Raw genomic sequence first — 21,603 nt, forward strand, 5'->3', positions numbered from 1 at the left:
ACCAATACTAATGTGTATCTGATGTGATATCGGCACGACTCGTACATGCTTTTATGATTTTGTTGCGTGGAATCTTAGAAAAGGCTTGATCAGGTGATCTTACTAGAGAACAATAGTCAACAATAGTAGGCATGGGGAAAATCTGACCCATTTATTAATAATCAATAGGTTTTTAACCTTCAAAGTAATAATATTCTGCAATTGAATAAAAAAAATAAACATTAAAGGTGCAATATGTGAGATTTGCAAGCAATTTCTGCCACTACCATGTGGTATATTACTGAGTAAAACCGACACTTCCGCCATATCCGGTCCTGACCACTGAATGTACAGGTGGCAATATTCTCTGCTACACCCATGCAGGCCGATGTATATAGTCAGCTTTACATGTGTGATGCGTTCATGAGTGAAGATGTTTAAGCAGTTGTTTGTTAGTTGTAAACCTCACAGGTAACGCACCGTTTATCTGTTGGATGGATGTTTGTTACCAGCGATGGCCTAGTTCAGAGACGGCTTTGCTGTAAATAGGCTTATACTCACCCAACAGGTGCAAAATAGCTACAACAGGTTGGCCGGGCCAACAATATTTCTTAATGTATATATAACTATGTAGTCTAAAAAAAATTTCAATTTTTTATTTTTTTTATTTTATTTTTTATTTTAGGCATTTAAGACATATTTAGAAGATGAAAACTCTACATACTGCACCTTTAAATAGAAGACCCTGAAAAACAACCTAAAAAAAAAACAATAAAAACTAAAAAAATATGTTTTTAATGTGCAAAATAACCACTAGTTTAACTTGAACAAAAGAATATTCCACAATTTAATTGAATAAATACATAAAAATTAAATTGGAAGACCCAGAAAAAAACCTTAAAAACCAATAAAATCAAATTCCATTCGTCAGTTTTTTTACCTGCTTTTTTAGGGCCACAGGGGTCTGCTGGTGCCTATGTCCAGCTCTCATTGGTCGTTAGGCAGGTGTACACCCTGGACAATTTTAAAGTGCTATTGTTTTCGTCAGTATTTAGTTCCATATGTTAAGGTTTCATTTATTCAGACAACCTTTTTTCAGGAAATCTGATCTCCTGATAGTTTTGAGTGCCAACTGTCAGTCTTCCTCAGAGGTGATTGCTTTGATAAATCCCTACCAGTATTTAGTTCCATCACCTGCTGAATAGAAATACTGGAGCGGAGTCTGGAATGGAGCTTATATAGAATCATTTAGATGCAGGCCGATGTAATCCCATCTGAGTTGATTTTTGATTTTTCTCTGCTGACATTGGACTGATTTTTGATATAGAACTTTTGGTCGTGGCTTTGTTAGAGACAAAGTTAGGTGTTCTATCTGAAGTGTAATTTGCCTTGTGACAGATGGAGTTGGCTCCAGCCTCCCAGTAGTGAGGGTAGTAGTAATGGAAGTTGAATCCACTCCTGTGGATTCAACAGAAAATCCATTCATGCTAAACACATTTTTCCTGTATGACACAATATTGAGAGTGAGATGTTTTATTTTGGTGTTGTCTGACCAGCTTTGTGATGATTTAGAGTCGAGGAGACTTTTAACACAGCGTGGCTCTGGATTAGAGCTGCTTCCTGCTGTTTCTATTCAGTATAAAAAGGTAAGATGAGGCAGATCACTGAAACACAATGTTTATTTTATTCATTTTTTTATTTACTTATTTTTATTTTTTTTTACCACTGGGCCACTGAAAAAAAACAAAAAAAGGGTCCAGTATTGTTTTTATTATTATTAATGTTCTGAGAACTTGAATTGAAAGATTTTAAAAAACAGAAGTCAACACACATATGTACAGAAGAGAGATAAAACCACATTTAAAAAAAAAAAAAAAAAAAAAGGCCAGTAGTTTTTATGAATATAAATTTTCAGAGAAAAATAAAGTCAGAATTCTGAGATTAAAGTAAGAATTGTGAGAAAAATAAGTCAGAATTCTGAAAATAAAGTCAGAATTGTGAGATTGTAAAGGCAAAAGTCAACACACAAATGTACGGAAGAAGATCAGGGCCATTGAGAGAGAAAAAAAAAGATACAATTTTTTTTTTATTTATTATTAATCATCTGAGAAAAAAAAAAAAAGTTGGAAATCTGAGATTAAAATCAGAATTGGGAGAAAAAAGTCTGAGAAAAAGGGAAAAAAAGTCAGAATTGTGAGATTTTAAAGAAGTCAACACACAAATGTACGGAAGAGGATTAGGGCCACTGAAAAAAAGCCAAGTTCCAAATTTTTTTTTTTATTATTATTAATGTTCTGAGAAAAATAAAAAATCTAGTCTGAATTGTGAGGGGAAAAAAGTCAGAATTGTGTGATTTTTAAAGACAGAAGTCAACACACAAATGTATGTGTAATTCTGACTTAAGTAATGGAATTCTGACTTTTTTTCTCAAGAATTCTTTAAAGTCAGAATTGTTCCTATGGTATTTTCTGTTTTTTATCTGTGTGGAGAGAGAATCATCACTGTGGCTCCGCCCCCCTACATCAGCAGGTAAGTTCTGTGAGCAGAGCGTGAGTGACGGGGCATTTAAAAGATAAGGAATGGTGTCACTGATGCCCTTTTAAAGTGTTGCCACCAAACAGAGGCTTGAAAAGCCTCATCCTATACACACCGACGGCTGAAAGGCAACAAAGATAAACTGTGAACTAGAATCAGCTTATGGCAATTACACCAGCGATCATTCATCTTGCAATTATAGGTTCCATACAGCGCGGGGGGTTTCTGTACCGCACCGAATACATCTCCAACGCTGTCTGCATCAAGTAAACATACAATGTGTGTTCCATTAGAAAAAAGCATCTGTGAGAGCAACCGCCCTCAGAGGACGAGGTGTTGCACCAGGCGATGTTTTTTTCTCTCCTTGCCTCCCCCTTCTTCCTCCTCCCTTGAGATGTGTGTCTGTTCTCCCGTTTGATTTCCCCGTTATATTTCAGTTCCAACTTTGACATCCGTACCTTTCCCCAGGATGTCTGTCACAAACTGCAGTCCAACATTGTGACAATGCTTTTGTTCTCCCGAACTTCTTTATGAACTTCCTGTTTTTTCGTATTCTTTTTTCTGTTCTTTCCCTCAAGGTCTGGCGCACCTGATGTTAAACCGCCAAGGTATGGGGTCTATTGGTTTGTTTTTTCCTTTTCCCGGCTACCTACCTGAACGCATTTTCCCCCTTTTTCCCCTGAAATCATCTCTTAACTGTGCTGCACTAATATCTCCTTTCCTCTTTTGTCATACACGTGCCTATTCGTTCCTGCTTCCTCTCATGTTATGCTCACTATTCACTCAATATTGTTCGTCAAACCCTTGTCCTGACCACTGACTGATCTGCTGGAACATCACCTTTGACCTCTGCAGTTTTACGCCAAGGTAATGCATTCAATACCAAAAACATCTCTCCGGTTTGGGTTTTTTTTTTTATTTGTTTAATTTTATTTTTTTCAAGGGAAGTATTAAAAAGAAATTATTAGGAAGGATGTATTTACTTTATTAAAATACGTGTCGGAAATAGGATGAATACAATGCTAAATTGTGAGATTTTAAAGACAGAAGTCAACGCATAAAATGTACGGAAGAGGATTAGGGCCACTAGAAAATAACAGCAAAAAAAGTGCAATATTTTTATTTATTTATTAATTTTCAGAGAAAAAATGAAGTCAGAATTCTGAGGAAAAAAATTATAATTCAGAAGAAAAAGTCAGAATTGTGAGATTTTAAAGACAGAAGTCAACACACAAATGTACAGAAGAGGATTAGGGCCTGGAAAAAATAAATAAAAAATAAAAACAAGGTCCATTGTTTTTTTTTTATTATTATTAATGTTCTAAGAAAAAAAGTTTAAATTCTGAGGAAAAAAGTCAGAATTCTAAGATTAAAGTCCGATTTGTGAGAAAAATAAAGGTGGAATTGTGATTTTTAAAAAAAAAAGTCAGAATTCTGAGATAGAAAAAAGCCTGAATTCTGGGATTAAAGTTAGACATTTGACTTTAATCTCAGAATTTTTACTTTTTTATCCGAACATTAATAATAATAGAATAATATTGGGCCATTTTTTTTTTTTTTTTTTTTTGGTTTAGTTGCCCTAATCCTCTTCCGTTCAAATGCCTTTGGGGTTTTTTTTCCTTAAATATCTGTTTACATCGGATAATTCAACTTTTAAAAATGTTCCTCAAAACTACCTTTGTGGGCCTCTTGCTCTCTCAAAATAAAGTCAAATCAAATCAATAATTATTTATTAATGAAATTATTTCTTTTAAATCAAGCCATTGCAGTGTTTAACACAGTTTTGGGAATTCATCTTTGAGATGAATAAAATTCCTATCAATCTTATCTGTGTGTTTTCTACAACATGTTGTGAGCGTCAGATCAAAACCATCGTCCTGTCTATAAATATATTTGTGATCCTTTTAATCCCATTGTGACCGTTTCTTCTAAATGTTTATCTTGTGCTCGCGTTCACTCACTCAGTGAAGATGAAGGAATGTGAGGGTGTGGCTTTATTTCCCCAAGCGATGTCGTATCAAGGTCATTACAGTGGATGAGAAAAGACTTGGAAAAAAAAAAACATCTCACACGATTATATGCCTGTTTTTCTCCAGCTATAAATGATGCCGCTGCAGGCTGATACATGACTACGACATTATGGATTACGCTCTATTTTCTGTGCTTATCAAATCAGGGACATAAACTTTGTCATGTTCTGATATAGTAATTAGTATTTGAATGGACAAACAATGTGGTAATTAAGCCGCTGTTCTAATTATTAGTTAAGCTGACAGAAGTGTGTGATGATGATCCTGCTGGAGGATTGAGAATGCATCGCCTGTCGTGTAAGAATAGTGCAGCAATAGAGAGGAAGTAGGTGCTTCATCCCAGTTTTCTGAAGAAAATGCAATGGCTCGCGTCATTGAACACTGCATTAGCTTAGCATTAGCTTGCATTAGCCTAGACTAGCATTAACTCAGCATTAGTATTAACATTAAATAGCATTAGCATCCGCCTAGGATTAACATAGCGTGAGCCTAACATTAGCATTAGCTTGCATTAGCATTAGACTAGCATTAACTCAGGATTAGTATTAACATGAAATAGCATTAGCTTGCATTAGCCTAACATTAGCATTAGCTCGCATTGGCATTAGACTAACATTAACTCAGGATTAGTATTAACATGAAATAGTGATATCTCGCATTAGCATCTGCCTAGCATTAACATTGGCTAGCATTAACATTAGCCTAACATTAAATTAACCATAGCTAACATTAGAAATAGCCTAGCATTAACCTAGCAATAGTGTTAGCCTAACATTAGCATTAGTTCGCATTAACATTAGACAAGCATTAATTTAACATTAGCTAGCATTGGCATTAGCCTAACATTAAACTAGCATTACCTAATATTAGCCTTAGCTTAGCATTAACCTAGCGTCAACATTAACCTAGCATTAACATTTACTAGCATTAGCCTAACATTAACCGAGCGTTAGCTAACATTAACCTAGCATTAACATTTACTAGCATTAGCCTAACATTAACCGAGCGTTAGCTAACATTAACCTAGCATTAACCTAGCTTTGCTTAGCATTAGCCATCAGACAGCTAAATATGTTAAAAGTTGATTGGTTGAAATCCAGCTGAAGTTCAAAGTTGAAGCCGTTAAATCTTAAAAAACTGAAATTCCTAATTGAAATGAATAGAAACATTTAATTTTGAATATTTAGTTAGCAATCATTAAAATGTGTTTAGTCTCAAGTTTTACGACTAAATTTCAGTTCTCTTGAATATCATTTTTCTTTCTTTTTTTTAAATTTTATTTTCTTTTAAATAAAATGAAATCTATACCAACAAGAAAAAAAAGGCTTAGACGTGCACACTAAATTTTATATTTATGGATAAGAAAGCCTAACAAGGTAACCATGAGATGAGAAACTATTTGGATGATACATGACATATTTTAGTGTATTTTACAGCTGATTTAAGACATGGGTCAAAACTGACCCAGTATAAGAGACGCTAACAGAAAGCTAACACAAGAGGAAGGTTACATTTTATGGGGTTATTCAATAAAGACTTGATAATTGTGATTAATTGAATTTTAACTTTAATAACTGAGAACGTAATTATTTTAGGCGTAAAATATTTGTAATTTTAATTGTAATTGGAAAAAAATGCTGGTCACCATAATCATAATTTAGTTGTAATTGAAGATGAATAATTGAAAACATAATTGTTTGTAATTGAAGAATGTAATTGACCCCAACCTTGCTTTCATAGAGTTGGCGTGTCTCGACCTGATTTGTCCAGAGATAAATTGCTCAATTTCATGCATTCAAACGATGAAAACGTCGGTAATTGATTGTGAAATGAAGATTTACAGAAATAAACCTCAGAGGAAAAACTCCAGCTACAATTAGTAACATACCATACCGCCGTGTGTGTGTGTGTGACCTCGTGGGAAATAGACGAGACATTAAAATTCCTATTCAGCCATTTTACGCTATAATAAACGTTTGTTATTACGCTGTTCCAGCTTTAGCCGGAGGGAATATTCTGATTTGATCTCTGTGTGTTTTACTAGATAGACGTAGACTTTAGGAAATCCAGGAAAGGCTCATGTGTTTTAAAATGTTGGTAGAGTGTAGTAGAGGTGAGGATGATGTGGTTTGCTGCCCCGTACTAGGCTTTTTGCTGCAGATCAATGGACACTATAGCTTTATTTTGGTGTGCGTGCATTCACAGTTAACAACGCACTCCGAGCAAGGCAGCACTGCTCCAGGCTTTCAGATCCATTTGAAATGTATTCTGCTGTAAATCTTAATATTAATGAGATGCTCCAGTGTTTGCGTGCGATGCACTCGCTGCAACTTATGGGTCACTTGTGCATTGAACCCAATAAGATAATACCATAGAGAACATTTTGACAGTATCTCACCTTGTTTTTCCCTGCAGTGTTAAATGAACCTACATATATATATATATATATATATACCCTATTTAGCAAAAGATGCCTATAGAATACCTGCAGGAATAAGTAGTCTAATTGACACACAGAATCCGCCTTATTCCTGAAACCGCTACTTCCTCATTATGTCTGCAAGCACGGAGGTAATATTTTTTTTTAGTTTGTTTGTTAGCAGGATTACATCAAATGTACCGGTGTTTAATTTGATTTTGTTCAAAAAAAACTTTCGTCAACCACATTTTTAAGCAACAATAACTAGACTATGACTAATAAAAAGATACATATGAATGGAAACTATTTCCTTTTGCTATACTAGATTAGATAGCTTTTATTGTCATTGCACGAGACAAGTCATATGACTTTTCACAGTCCCATACCCCTTCAGACATTTACCCTGAAGCCATGTACGCTCTACTCCTGCACACTTAAAAAACATAATAAGGTAATGTTATACAATGTAGCCCTACAGTGAAAATTGTCTCTGAATTTTACCTATCCTGTTAAAGAATCATATTTAACTAGAATATTAGCATTTTCTGAAGAAAATGCTGGTGCTGGCCTGCAGCATTTACCACTGCATTAGCCTTAGCCTAGCAATATCCTAGCGTTAGCAGAAGCTGGCATTAGCCTATCATTAGCATTAGCTAGCACTAGGTAACATTAGCATTAGCTAGCATTAGGTAACATTAGCATTAACCTAGCATTGCCATTAGCATTAGCCTATCATTAGCACCAGCTAGCATTAGCCTATCATTAGCATTAATTAGCATTAGCCTAACGTTAACATTATCATTAGCCTAGCATTGCCATTAGCATTAGCTGGTGTTAGCATTAGCATTAACATAGGATTAGCCAGTGTTGTGCTAGTTACTGAAAAAAGTAACTGTTACCGTTACTAGTTACTTCATTCACAAAGTAACTCAGTTACTATTTTGATTACTTTCACCAAAAAGTGATGCGTTATTGGAAAAAGTAACTTTTGAGTTACTTAGAATTAAAGAATGTATTATTTATTTTGGGTAATTTGTGTCCATACAGCTTTATATTAGTGCTGTAATAATATAATAATCCACTGTTGATCAACTATAAAACAACCATAAATGATGTGCATATAAAGCACAAAACAGCTGCTCCAAAATTAAAACAGTATTTTTTCAGCCTTATCACAGTAATGTGCTGTGCATATCCCAGGTGCACATTCTGCTGTTGAAAATGCTTATAAAAATAAATGTGGAAAAACTAATTTACAGCATTTTTCTCAGCTACACAATGCTAAACATATCAGGAAAAAAGAAAACAAAAAAAGAATTAAAAAAAAAACAAAAAAAAAAAAACATATCAGGTTAATGAGCTGCTGACAGGCTGCATATTTACAACAACATACCGTGCAATAGTTTGGCTGACCTGTTCCGTTATTTCTTTAGAAAAATATTGCGTTACAGTACTAGTTACGGTCAAAAGTGACGTTGGGGCGGTAACGCGTTACAAGTAATGCGTTACCGCCCAACACGGGGATTAGCTTTAGCATTAGCATTAACATAGCATTATTACTATTACCCCCAATGACAATTTGCTTACCCCACATTGGGAACCTATAATTTAGATTGACCAATTACTATTACAACCAAACAGGACAAATATAACATAAAATTCAGCTTCAAGCCTTTCAAAACAAGAGCCTTAGCTATAAACTACATACATCATCAAATCAGTCTTTATCTACGCTGTGTTTTGTTTACATGATGAAATTGTTACTAGAGTTACTCAAGTACCACCTCCAGGAATAATGCATTTTCTACTTTGTGTGAGCAGGAGGGTGTTTCATGGTTACTAATAATGCAGCAAAGCCATATTAGATGCAGATCGAGTTACAGAGAAAGCCAAAAGAAGAAGAGTTAGCAGGAAAGACTTCAGAGTTTGTCGACGCTGCCACAGTTTTCTGCTGAGCTTTTGTTTTCCTCCATTTGCATTGAGAGTGCAACGATCTCAGAGCTACAGCCTAGAAGGTTGACGTCTGTCACCCCCACCGTACCCTATCCGTCCCACATCCAACAACACACACACACACAGAGAAAGTGCTAAACTGCTCCAACCAAAAGCTTTCATGCTGCAGGCAGAGTGCAGCCGACATCTTTAAAGGTACTTAATGCTGAATACTATCAGGTAATAACGGACATTACACTGGAATCCTGTCTTTCACGAGCCGGTAATCACTGGTGCTGTTGAAAAATATTCAGTTCCAAAAGGCAGAGCAGAGCTGTTACCTATTTTATGCTTCACCCACGCTCTGCCACGGACTTCAAACTTTCCAAAGGGACGTACAGGTTTATACGCTTGTGACATTGAGTGTCTTAAGGGGCTTAAGTAGGAGCTTGAAGATGAGCTCATTGTTTTGTAATCAAAAAGATATCTAGAGCGCGTATTCCCCCGTATACGAGCTTCTGAAGCTGGGATAAGTCAAGAGCCTCAGGAAGGTGAAGAGTGTGCAGAGTCTGCTTTTCTTTATGAGAAAGAAATGGTGCGCGTTATTGTAGTACAAGGGAGTAGGGAACATTTATTAAGCAACTGTAGGAGGAGTTACCTACATTTCTGTCTTCTGAAATGTCAACAGTCTGCTTTATTAGCGAGGAGATGGCAAATGTTGTTTGCATCAAGTGAAACAGGCCCATTGGCTTTCTATTTAATAAGCTGTTTTAAATTTTTAATACCCAATGCCTTATAACGCTCACCAAGTATTCTTCACGGTGAAAGGCAAATGAGCCGTTCTTCAACTGATAAGTCCCTTTCAAATTAAAAGCATGCTGCATCTTTTTCATGGAGTGTTAGAAAAACTCCATGTTCCTTGATTTTAAGGCAGCCAAAAAAAAATGTGACGACATGACACCTTTGAACCAATGTCTTATGTGGATCACATAAGACATTGGTTCACAACCGTTGGCGACCCCAGAAACGCTTTTTTTAATATTTAGTTTTTTTTTTTTCATATTAGTTATCAGTTATATGGAGTTACAAATGCAGAGTAGCCAGGATTAGTGTACAAAATGATAAAATGCTTCTTATACAACACATTCTCACTCTCAACTCGTCACATATCGATGTTTGGGAGGGTACTTTTGGCATCACGTGGTGATGCCAAATTGCCGGCAAATTGCCTTATTTCAAGATAGATTGTGGCTTTACAATTGTTTTTATTAGATTTCTAGTGAGAAATTTACCCATGACTTATGGTTAGGGTATTGGTTTAAAGGCTAGAAGTCTTATTTTGAAAATATGGGGCAAAAAACAGCTTACGGATCCTCAGCGTAGAAAATTAACATCAAGGGAGTACCTCGTGCATCGAATACTGACCCTAAAGGGTCGTTCCGGAACGTCGATATGTGACGAGTTGGGAGTGAGGCTGGCTTGTTTTATACTTTTATTTTTTGGTTGATAATTTTTTTTGAGAATGTAAATATAGAAAATACAGTTGTTAATTTGAAAAAGAATAATATTTAAAAATTTTCTTTTTTATTTTTTATTATCACTTTAGAAATTTTATGCGACCCCATTTGAAATCCAGGAGACCCTACATGGGATCACAACACCAAGGTTGAAAAATACTGACATAAGACCACAGCATATTATTTATGTGCGGTCAGGAGTCTGGATGGGAGAAATGTGTGTAACTCTGACTTTTGAGTTTGGTTTTTATTATATTTGTTTAGTACATACTGCTTAACATGCATCATTTTTTTTCCTATTCGCAAAAAACACAATTATTATCGTATAATTGTGCTCTAAGTTTTACATTTTTCTTTTCATTTCACCTAAAGGTCAAATGTCCTATTTTTGTATTTGGTAAGTACTGTATCTAATGTGAGTTTAGGATTGAAAACAGTAGTGTGTCTCCAAGTGAGCCGATCAGTGTTTTCCTATTTCTCTGTCTGTGCTTCTGCTTATCTGTCTGTCTATATCTTTCTATTGAACGCTCCTTTTCACCTTAATTATGTTTTAGACATATTAAATATACTCATCATTTTTTCTAAAGCCTCAGTCTGATTGCTTCACCAGACATTTCTTGGACTGCCTGTGATTATTGTTATTAATATTATTCCATTGGCATTTTAAAATGTCTCAGACCAACAACAAAAAAAGATGTGTTTTTAGTTTGGACTTTACATATATATAAAACAAACAATTTGGTCTGGTTGTGTTCTGTGTCCAGATGGAGATCCATGAAGGTCAAGCAAAAGCATTTATTATTATTTAATGTTTTATTATTTGTATTAATAGGTCTGATTAGCAAATAACATTATAGAATGTCACCAGATTTGTTCTCTATCATTAAAACAACACATACTCTGACCGTACATTCACTCGCCTGAATGTATGCATTTCTATCATCATGGCTCTATGCAGACAAACATATTTGTTTCTAATTTATTTTATGGCAAAATTTGTTTTAAATAAACTACTTTTCCTTGTTTTGTTTTTTTTACCCACAAAATCTTCTTTATAGTTTTTATTCTTGTTTTTATCAATGCTTAATAGCTAAGTCAAAGCTTATGCTGATGATGCAGCCGTATTCTAACATATTTGTCGTCCCCCGTACAGGGCAGGAGGAATCAGTGGCCACCTTCAAAGGAAACCAGTTCTTCAGTTACAACCTGTCAAACACTCCCATCCAGAGCAGCCTGGATGAGATAACGCTGTCCTTCAGGACCGTGCAGATGAACGGCTTACTGCTTCACACGGGGAAGTCCGCCGACTACGTCAACCTGTCCCTCAGGAACGGCGCTCTGTGGCTGGTCATCAACCTGGGATCCGGTGCGTTCGAAGCACTGGTGGAACCGGCCAACGGGAAGTTCAATGACAACGCGTGGCACGATGTCCGCGTCACTCGCAACCTCCGACAGGTACGTGTGCGTGTGCGGCACGAGTCGTGACGTCACTTTCTCGATTCGACTAAATTAATCAGGATATGGAAGAAGTCTTAAAAATGTTTTTGATTGAACCTGTACACCAGGGATGTCGGGCATATTTTAGTTCAGGGGCCAAATACGGACCCCTTTGATCTCAAGAGGACCGCAAATTTTAGGCGGGAAAACGAGCAATTTTTATTCTTTTTTATAAATTCAATGGAAAGTAATGGAAATTATGGGCAATATTCAATTTCTTAAATTTCCTTGAGTTTCTGACCAATTTTTATAAAGTTGGGAAAAAATTTGTAGAGTAGTTTTAATAAAAATGCAGGATTTTTTTAAAAGATAAAAGATTTGTTTTTCAACAATTTGTGATTAAAAGTGACGGCCCTCATGTGATAGAAGCGTGGGAAAACTGTTTGCCCTGGAAAATATTGTGGATATTTGTTGAATTTATGTATTTGGAAGGACTGAGATATCTACAACTGAACTACAGTACTTGGTATTTCTACACAATGATTTATGTTTTCTGTAATTTTGACTTTATCCTGTGGGTTTAATGATCTATAGGGCTAGATTTGTCCCCCGAGCCTTGAGTTTGACACATCTGCAGTACACAGAAGCACATAAGATGAATTGTGTGAACATGCTTTCGGGAACAGATTTAACCTTTTCGAGCTGTTGAAGGCACTACATTTTTTTTTATCAGAAAAAGACCGACTGCAGGCCTCAAATCAGTAAATGGAAGATAATTTGCACACTAGAAGTCTCTTTGGCAATAATGGTTTGAAAAAAAGTAAAAAAAAACACTGTTATGCATCTGTTAATGAGACTCCACATCAAAGACGATTCGGCAATATTTTATCAATCCAAAAATAGTTAAAATTAGTTTTTTTTAATAATGTTTTTTAACAAAAAAACATGTAATTGCGCTAATATATGCGGAGCACGTAAGCGCCCGGTGTCAGTGAACGCACCATCAGTCCTCAATGCATTTTAACTGGAAGCTGATTTAAAATAATTGTTTAACTTAAAAGAACAATGTCATATTGTTTAGTCTAGGGATATATCGTAACGCGACATGCAAATTGTGCAATTGTATTGTCAGATTCATGGCAATGCGTGAAACTTTTCCAGAAATTTCAATAAGAGTGTTTACATTGGAGATGAAAATGAACAGCAATTTCAACTTTTTACTTTTACACATTTTTTTTTTTTTTTTTTTGTGCAAAATTAACTACAATATATTGATCTGAGGCCTAATCTATGGATTTATTTGATTAAAAAAAATTGCATCTACAGCAGCTTTGAAGAAAACAACTTCAAATTGATGCAGTTGATATTGACCTTTTATTTATTAGTTGTAGCAAATAAAAACTTTCGAGATGCATTTTCAATCTAAGTAAATGATCTTTGATTTATTGATGAGTGAGGCCAACACTATGTCTTTATCTGACAAAAATTCTCTCCTCCAGCAGCTTTAAAATGCAAGCTCTGTTTTTCATTCAGTGTAACATTTTGTAAAGTAAACAAATTCTGTCTTGGGTTGACTTTAATGTTTTAAATTCTCGCCCTCATTTCCCTCCGACTGCTATTAAAGGCTCATATCAGGACACTGGCCTCTTTCTCATAAAATAAATTGCTCGGCAGAAATCGGAGTCTTTTTTATAATTCATTATATGGATTTTGTTCTGCACCGCTAGGACACTAAAAAGTAGTTTTCTTAAACTTCACTGAAATAAGGACTCGTTGTTTCATCATTATCTGCTGTATTAACTCATCCTGCAGTGCTTATGAAGCCTCTGGAGAGTCTCCATTACTCATATGTTCTGGGTTTTTTTTTGATGATCTGCAACAAAACAAACCTTTAAACTAATTCTAGCATGGCAGCAGTAAATGGGACTATTGGTTGAAGAGAAAATATGCTTCATTGAACACAGACACCAAACGTGTCCAAACCTTGCACTGCTGTCGCTACTTTTTTCCTCCATCCAAGTGAAGCTCAGCCCTGAAGGTTGGCTTTGTGGGGAAAAAAGCACCAAATTACTGGCATGATTTTAAATGTTACCCTGTTGGCATTCTACTCCGACTGCAGCTTCTCTTTATTTACGTCACACTGAATAAATGAGAATAATTGCTATGCAAAGTGGAAGCTTTACTTTGGTGCAGCGTTTTAGCTCAAACAATTAAACAGGTGGCTCAGCGTCAGCCAGGGTTGGGGTCAATTACATTTTTAAAATTGCAATTACATCTTCCATGTTCAACTACAACTCAGTTATAATTACACTGACCAGCATTTAATCAGCTGTAAAATACACACAAAAATATTATCTATCATCTATTTGTTTCTATGGTCAGGTTTCCTAATCATTGAAAATATTGGTATCAATATTTTTGGTCTGAGCCTTTTTTCTGTCTGTATACCCCTAGATTTTAATTTTTTCAAATGGTAAAATTATCCTTAATTGAATTATCAGGTAAACTTGATATGAAACATATTTTAATATTGATTTACTACATAAGCCTATGTTTAAACCATAGAACTATAACACGGTTCCCCAGTTTTGCCTTTCATTACATAGTAAATGACCGTTTGTACAAAATGTTCATGACAATTACAATTACAATATTTGCATTTCCTGAAGAAAAAGTGAGGATACAGGTGCTGGTCCACGTCACACTTTATTAGCTTAGCATTAGCTTAGCATTAACCACAATCAGCATTAGCTTAGCCTTAACATTGCATACCATTAACTAGCTTTAGCATTAACTTAGCATTAGTATTAACCTAGCAATAGAATTAGCCTAAAATTAGCACTAACCTAGCATTACCATATCATTAACACTAACCTAGCATTAGCACTAACCTAATATTAACATTAGCCTACCAATAGCATTAGCCTAGCAATATACAGTTATTAGCCTTGCATTAACCCTAACCTAGCATTAGCCCATCATTAACACTAACCTAGCATTACTTTAGCCTGGCATTAGCATTCACCTAACAATAGAATTAGCCTAGCATTAACACTAACCTAGCATTAGCATATCATTAACGCTAACCTAGCATTAGCCTAGCATTAGCACTAGCCTAACATTGGTGTTTGTCTAGCATTAACACAAACCAAGTGTTAGCTTTAGTCTAACAATAACATCAACCTAACAGTAGTCTAGCAATAGCATTAACCTTAAATTATCATTAGTTTAGCATTAGCACTAACTTAGCATTAGCAATGGCAGTCTAATATTAGCATTAACAGTAGCCAATAGCATTAATAACATTAATATCTATATTTTTTTAATATAAACATATTTTCTGATCTGAACATATATCTTCAACACTATTCCATGTTGAGTTTATTTTCTTAAGTTATCTAAAATAATCTATATTTACAACCTGCCTGAAGACAGTGAGCCTTCACCACCTGAGAGTAAATGGATGGAGCAACGTTTACTCGCGGACACAAATAAAGCCATTTACACATAATGTCGTCTGAAGAACACAGCAGCTGGAACCCATGTTGGTCCCTCCTTCATTGAGCTCTCCTAGGGCGAAGCGTCGCACTTCAAGGTAGCGTAGCTGTGTATGTATCCACTGAGGGATGGAACACAAACATCTGTTCCTATGAGCAGGAAGATGTAAATATGTGTACAACTTTTAACACCTCATGATTTATTCATAATATCCTTATTTTTGTTATCCAAAAACAAAAGTTGAGTCATTTTCTTCTAGAAACAATACAACAATAAACACTATGCCAGTCAGTCTGACATTTATGTCAACTAGGAATACACGATATTGGATTTTTGGTTGATGATATCAATATAATTTTCCCCCACTTCTAATTGCAGAGATAATCTATCTTCTGTAGTGGAATTAACAAACAGATGTATTTTTCAGACTCTTTATCAAGTGCAGACATAAGATAAAGCTAAAAATTATCAGTAATCATTCCTTGTGCAAAATAAGAAAAACACAACTTATGTTCTGTAAAATATATTCATGATAATATGATTTTAAACCAAACAATGAAGATGCGCGTAGCCTCTCCTACTTATTACTGATTTATTTTTTTGTTGTTTTTTCTAAGCGTTTTGTGTCATCGCCATATATACAGTATATTAAAAAAATTCTAACTGTTTGGAAATCAGTAAATTCAGTGAATAATTCTACTTTGAAATTGATCCAAAAAGCTTCTTTTTTTTTGTTTATCCCCAAAATGCAATTCAGTTTCTACAGTTCACCTTACGACACAGACACACTGCAGTCATCAATAATAATAAATACAAGAATAAAAACTAATACTAGATATAAGAACAAAATGGAATAAAGCCAAAAGTATTCCCCATAATAATTTACATTCCACAAATATAAATCAATGTTAACATGGGTAACCATCTCATGATTGTGCAAATTTGTACAATTTCGTTGTACCTTTTACAGGGCAATGACATTAAAAAGCTATTCTTTTCTATTCTATTCTTAACGTTCAATAAACTTGTTATTTAAACCACTCTGCATTTAGTAGTTTAATGGCAGAGGGAATAAACTATTTGGAGTCACGGTTTTTCTTACCTCCGTTGATTTCCAAGCACTCCCTGCTCCACACACACAAGATGGCGCCTCTCCACGGGCGAGAAGGCGTCTACATATATGATGTCTGGGGCTGTGTTCGAAATGTCATACTAACATGCTTCTCATACGAGGTCTACATGAATATGTAGTGCATTCACAGTAGATGGTATGAAATGATTGAGTATGTGAGAAATACCCTGATGTACACTATATGGGGACATTTCCTAACAACACACAGTGGGCACACTAGTCATACTCAATCGCCCCATGATTCATTACTAGTGGAATGTAAGATGGTCCTGAGACCAGTTTCAAGCTAAAAATCAAACATCTCCTTTTCAAAATAAAAGCATCTCTTCTTGTCTTCCATTGGTTTTTTAACACTTTGGTAAATAGGGCTCTTGTTTTGAAGATAACCAGAAGTTCTGTGAGTAGCACAATAGTGGGTCTCCGAAAATCTCCGAAATGTAGGCATGAAATGTGTTTCCGTGAGTTTTATAGATCAAATAAGCACATGTTGAGATTAGGGGTGTCCCGATCCGATATTGATATCCGATATCGGTCCGATATCTGCCAGAAAATGAATATCGGATTTTATCTGAATGCATCTAAAACCTACGATATAATATATATTGTTTTTTTGGTTTCTTCTATTTTATTTTATTTTATTTTATTCAATCACAGAATATTCTTATTCTAAAAGGTTAATTATATGTAATCCATCGGTTTGTAATTAATTGGTCTTTTTTTTTAATAATCAAGCCTTTTCTAATATTCCACACTACAAAATGAGTAATAAAAGTATCCATGATCCGTACAGATATCGTAACGGATCGATATCGGTATCGGTCAACACTCAAGGCTGTAATATTGGTATCATATTGGAAGTGAACAAGTTGTATCGGGACATCCCTAGTTGATATTCTTTCTCACATAAAATGTTTTCAGAACTTTTAAAGGTGGAGAATCAACAGAGATATTTAGTCTCAGTATGATTCAGATTTGGAATGGTCAATGTCCAACACTTGGTTTCAAAGCCAATATTGGCCGATATTGATAATGTCCCATTTCTAGTTTCAAATGCACATGAAGGTGTGGAAGTAAACCTATCAGCACATACGCAGACATGGTAAAAAAAAATTAATAAAAAAGTTGATTCTGGGGAGAAATGTACATTTTTAACATTGTCGCCCAAAACAAAACCAAAAAACGCGATATATCGTGAATCTATATTTTTTCCCATCCTTACCTGCAATTATAGCGTTTACTGAATGTATATTAGTGACTATTGACTTCCTGTATGGATCTTGTAACCTTGCCTGCAAGATGGATTGTGCTGTTCTCACCTTTGCCTTTTGAAACCGAACCGAAACGGTTCGAACCAATCATGAGGCGGTGTTGTGGTTTAGGGCGGGATATCGCGGTGTGACGAAGGCAGAAGCGCCGAAGCAAAACAGGCGCATGCTGTTGCGGGGAGAGGAACTACGGTAGCTGGGTTACTGATGGTGGACAGGCGCTTCACCCAATCAGCTTCAAGCATTCTGCTCATGTCCCTCCCTGGTTCCGAAAGGATTCGCCAGACACGGACCCAGATCCATGTGGAGAACTCGAGTTAGAGGCAGGGGCTACACATCAATCTGGCTCTTGCCAGGTTATGGATCTTGTGCTTTTGAGCTAACTTCTCCTAAACACTCTTGACATTATTTTAAAGTTATTATATGAGTAGCCTCAGACGCTTTTCTAATCATGACTTCAAAGCTTACAGACTTATGAAGGCTGCTTTGGTCTAATTAAAGCATTGTTGAGAATTAGCCTTGTGAAATAAGTATTTCATGTTGATGCATTCAGGTTATCGTGTTTCTACAATCTATAGAAAGTTATGACCGCAAAGTCAACTTGATTTCCCATAATGCACTTCCAGCACATTAAAAAAACCACTAAAAATGATTCTCCTTAAAGGCACGAGGAGATTATGGCTTTACTTTTGCCATAAAAATGAATCACTTTCTGAATTTACTTGAACCATAGCTAATCTCAATGTATTCTCCACACCGAGCTGGGCACGTACAATGCATATAAATGTTTCCATTTCTTCTGCTAAAGCAGAGCTCACTTTGTGTCTCATCATCACCAATATATTCTGAAGCTGTCACACTAACCTGCGTATAAACTTGCATCCTCCTCCACATTCGTTCCCTCTCCGAGCTTCTAGAGCAGCGGCAAACCCGATGCTTCCAGCGTCACTTAGGCTTTCAGGCATGCATTTGATCCCTGTGTAAATTGCTTTCCCCTCAGATAAGTTACCTCCCTGACATGTAGATACGGGGAACTGTAACTCCCAGGAGAACGCTGGTGGAAACATTTTATTAGATCTGGTGGTGCTTTTCAGGCTAGAATTCCTGCTCTTACCGTCTCCACCTCTTTCTCTTCTTTTTCTGTGTGCAGAATCTGGATTGATGCCTGTCTTTTCTTTTTTTTTCTTCTACTGACTATTGTTAACAGTGCATAAATGTTTAGGCCGAACCAGTGCTGACTAGGGATGGGCATAGGTGGAGTTTGAGATTCTTGCCAAGGGGGGCAAAATATAGAACTAAATACTGTATATCATCAACCGTCTCGTACATACAGTATACAATAATGCAAAAATGATTAGTAACACAATTGATAATGTTGACGACAAAAAATTGCATTGACACGTCATTTAATGTGTGTAAATTCATGATAACATCAGGCCAGCGTCCGCTTTCTGCTTCATTTTTGCTGCAGTACCATAACATGAACTGCTGGGTGCAGTGTCGCTTCACTATTTATATTGTGAAGAAGAATTGCGCGACAGCAGAAAAACCAACCTAAAGTCTCAAAAGTTTGGGAGCATTTCACTCAAGTATTCAGTATACTACACACCTGAGGTAGAACTAACATCTGTGACATGATACTAACAGTAATATGTTAGAATCAAAGCAGCAGAAAACAGTTTCAACATTTCAACATGAGTGAAGCCTTGAAAGGAAGACAATGGTCACATGACTCGAGCGCCAAAAGATAACTTGCATTTTTAAAAGAACAATAAATATATTCATATTCATTTTGTACAGTCACTGTAATTTATAGCACTTAAATTATTTGTATATTATGTACATTATATTAACAATTGTGTTTTTCTAATGAATTTGGGGAAAACTGTAATGAAAAATGTTGACCACTAGGGGGGCAATGCTTGCACCACATGATTAAATATAAGTACATTTGTGTGTATTTGCAGTGCTTTTACCAATGAATGATCATCAACTCAGCTCTGGTAATAGCAAAAGCACAGAATTAAAAGTTGGTTCTTTTGGCCACGAGAGACGCTGACTCCGTTTTCAGAGCCGTAGACTCGGAAATGGAACCGGGCACCGCTTCTCTGCTTCAGCCGATCTATCAAATATGTTCATCTTTGTCGTTCGTACAAAGGGTTTTCACCTATGTGCACAAATGCAAATAAAATACTGGCAATATAGTATATATTTAATTTGTGCATTACTAAAAAAAAGAAAAGAAAAAAAAACACTATAATGTTGTAGTTAACGCAGTGGTTCCAAACCTATTTCAGGTCGTGACCCCATTTTGACAAATTTCTACCGACCCCAAGGGCTTATTTTTTTCTTTCTAAAATGAGTTTTTGATCATGTTTAAGAAAGTGTGCTACAAATACAGGATTAGCCAGGATTAGTGCACCAAGTGACAAGATATTTTTATAAACTCCATTTATATTTCAGAAGCTTTAAGTATAGAATGCAGTTGTTTGATATTTATTGTGTGTGATGTGTTAACTTGAAAAATATTACATTCAAAAATAGAATTTTAATCAGTAATTTTAAGAATCACTAAACATTTCAGGTGACCCCACATGGGGTCACAACCCTAAAGTTGAAAAACCTTAGGATTGTGTTAGAGAGTTACCAGTTTTCATGATGAAGAAATATGTGAATAAAAATGTTGCTCCAATACAAACAGTTGGCTATTAGTTTGATATATTTGTTAAAGTTTATTATTATTACTAGTGCAGTGCCTGTAGGAAGTATGTATAGAAAAGTGGGAGGTTAAGTAGCTTTATTTCATCTTTAATTCAGAATGAAAGTTAAATCAACTTTGAATTGACCTTGTAAACACAAATTTAATTCTGAATTAAACACACACACGCGCGCGGTTCACCCAAAGCGAGCAATAAGTGAAGCCACTCCAGTAGAGTGTTGGCGCTCTGCCGACACACACACACACACACACACACACACAGAGACGCACGCACGGTTCACACCGTCTGCCCTGCTGCCCACAGAGAGTTGGCTCTGGTGTGCCCACAGGCTGCCTCTAAACAACAATCAACAGTGACGATGTCAATTTCATAAAATTGTCCAATCCCGGTGGACAATTTTATGAAATAATTCATTAACGGTATGATTGCAGTCCAAACAAATCCAACGTTGCACACCTTTGAACCAAGCAGCAGCCATGTTGAAAGTCTCAGGTCAATCTGAGTCTGATTCGCAGAGATATTTGAAGAACACACACAGACAGACAGAGATTCCTTGCTTTATAGATAGATACATTTTGACATTTTATTATTCACAATTTATTACCACACAAAAGTACTGGAAATTGGTACTGTTGAGTACAGATACCAATTCACTGGTACCGGGTATCATGTGAAAGGTACCCACTACCCATCCCTAGTGTCCGCTGCAGACTAATATGAGCCTCACTTTGCATTTTCTTTCCAAACAGTACACAATACTGTTGATTATCCAAGATTTCTCCTGACATTCATAAATACACGGCATATTACGACCCTTTGTTCATCTCTTTGTAACAACAGCAAAGTCTAAATTATGATTAAAGGTCACACTCAAATTGTAGCATCTAGTACTGGAGTCTGAATGGTATCCACTGCGCTTTAAATATTAATGATCAAGTTTGGTTAAAAAAAAAAAACCTTCAACCCAGATAATCATCAAATGTCAGTAAGGTAAAGTGTTTGGGCGGGAGCGTCGGGTCTTAAGAAACCGTGAACAATGTGCGAAAATGTGTTTTTTTTTACTACCCGTAAATGTTCCTTCTGTGTTTGTCAACAGCACACAATCAGAGCTCATTGTTCACGCTCCAGCCTTGACAACG

The 21,603-nt window shown here is 35.9% G+C and overlaps 1 protein-coding gene across 5 annotated transcripts in view; it reads left to right on the forward strand.

Moving 5' to 3' along the window:
- Positions 1–21,603, forward strand: part of LOC114475378 (neurexin-2-like) — a 233,633-nt gene that overhangs the window by 81,749 nt on the left and 130,281 nt on the right. For 4 of the 5 annotated variants that reach the window (XM_028466115.1, XM_028466114.1, XM_028466119.1 and 1 more), the window contains exons 4-6: positions 3,093–3,122; positions 3,370–3,381; positions 11,566–11,867. In XM_028466115.1, the coding sequence (XP_028321916.1) occupies positions 3,093–3,122; positions 3,370–3,381; positions 11,566–11,867 (344 nt within the window). The remainder of the gene's footprint in view (positions 1–3,092; positions 3,123–3,369; positions 3,382–11,565; positions 11,868–21,603) is intronic. The other variant, XM_028466117.1, reaches the window with a different exon arrangement.

The sequence above is a fragment of the Gouania willdenowi genome, chromosome 14 (genome assembly GCF_900634775.1).
Source record: "Gouania willdenowi chromosome 14, fGouWil2.1, whole genome shotgun sequence".
Classification (NCBI taxonomy): Eukaryota; Metazoa; Chordata; class Actinopteri; order Blenniiformes; family Gobiesocidae; genus Gouania; species Gouania willdenowi.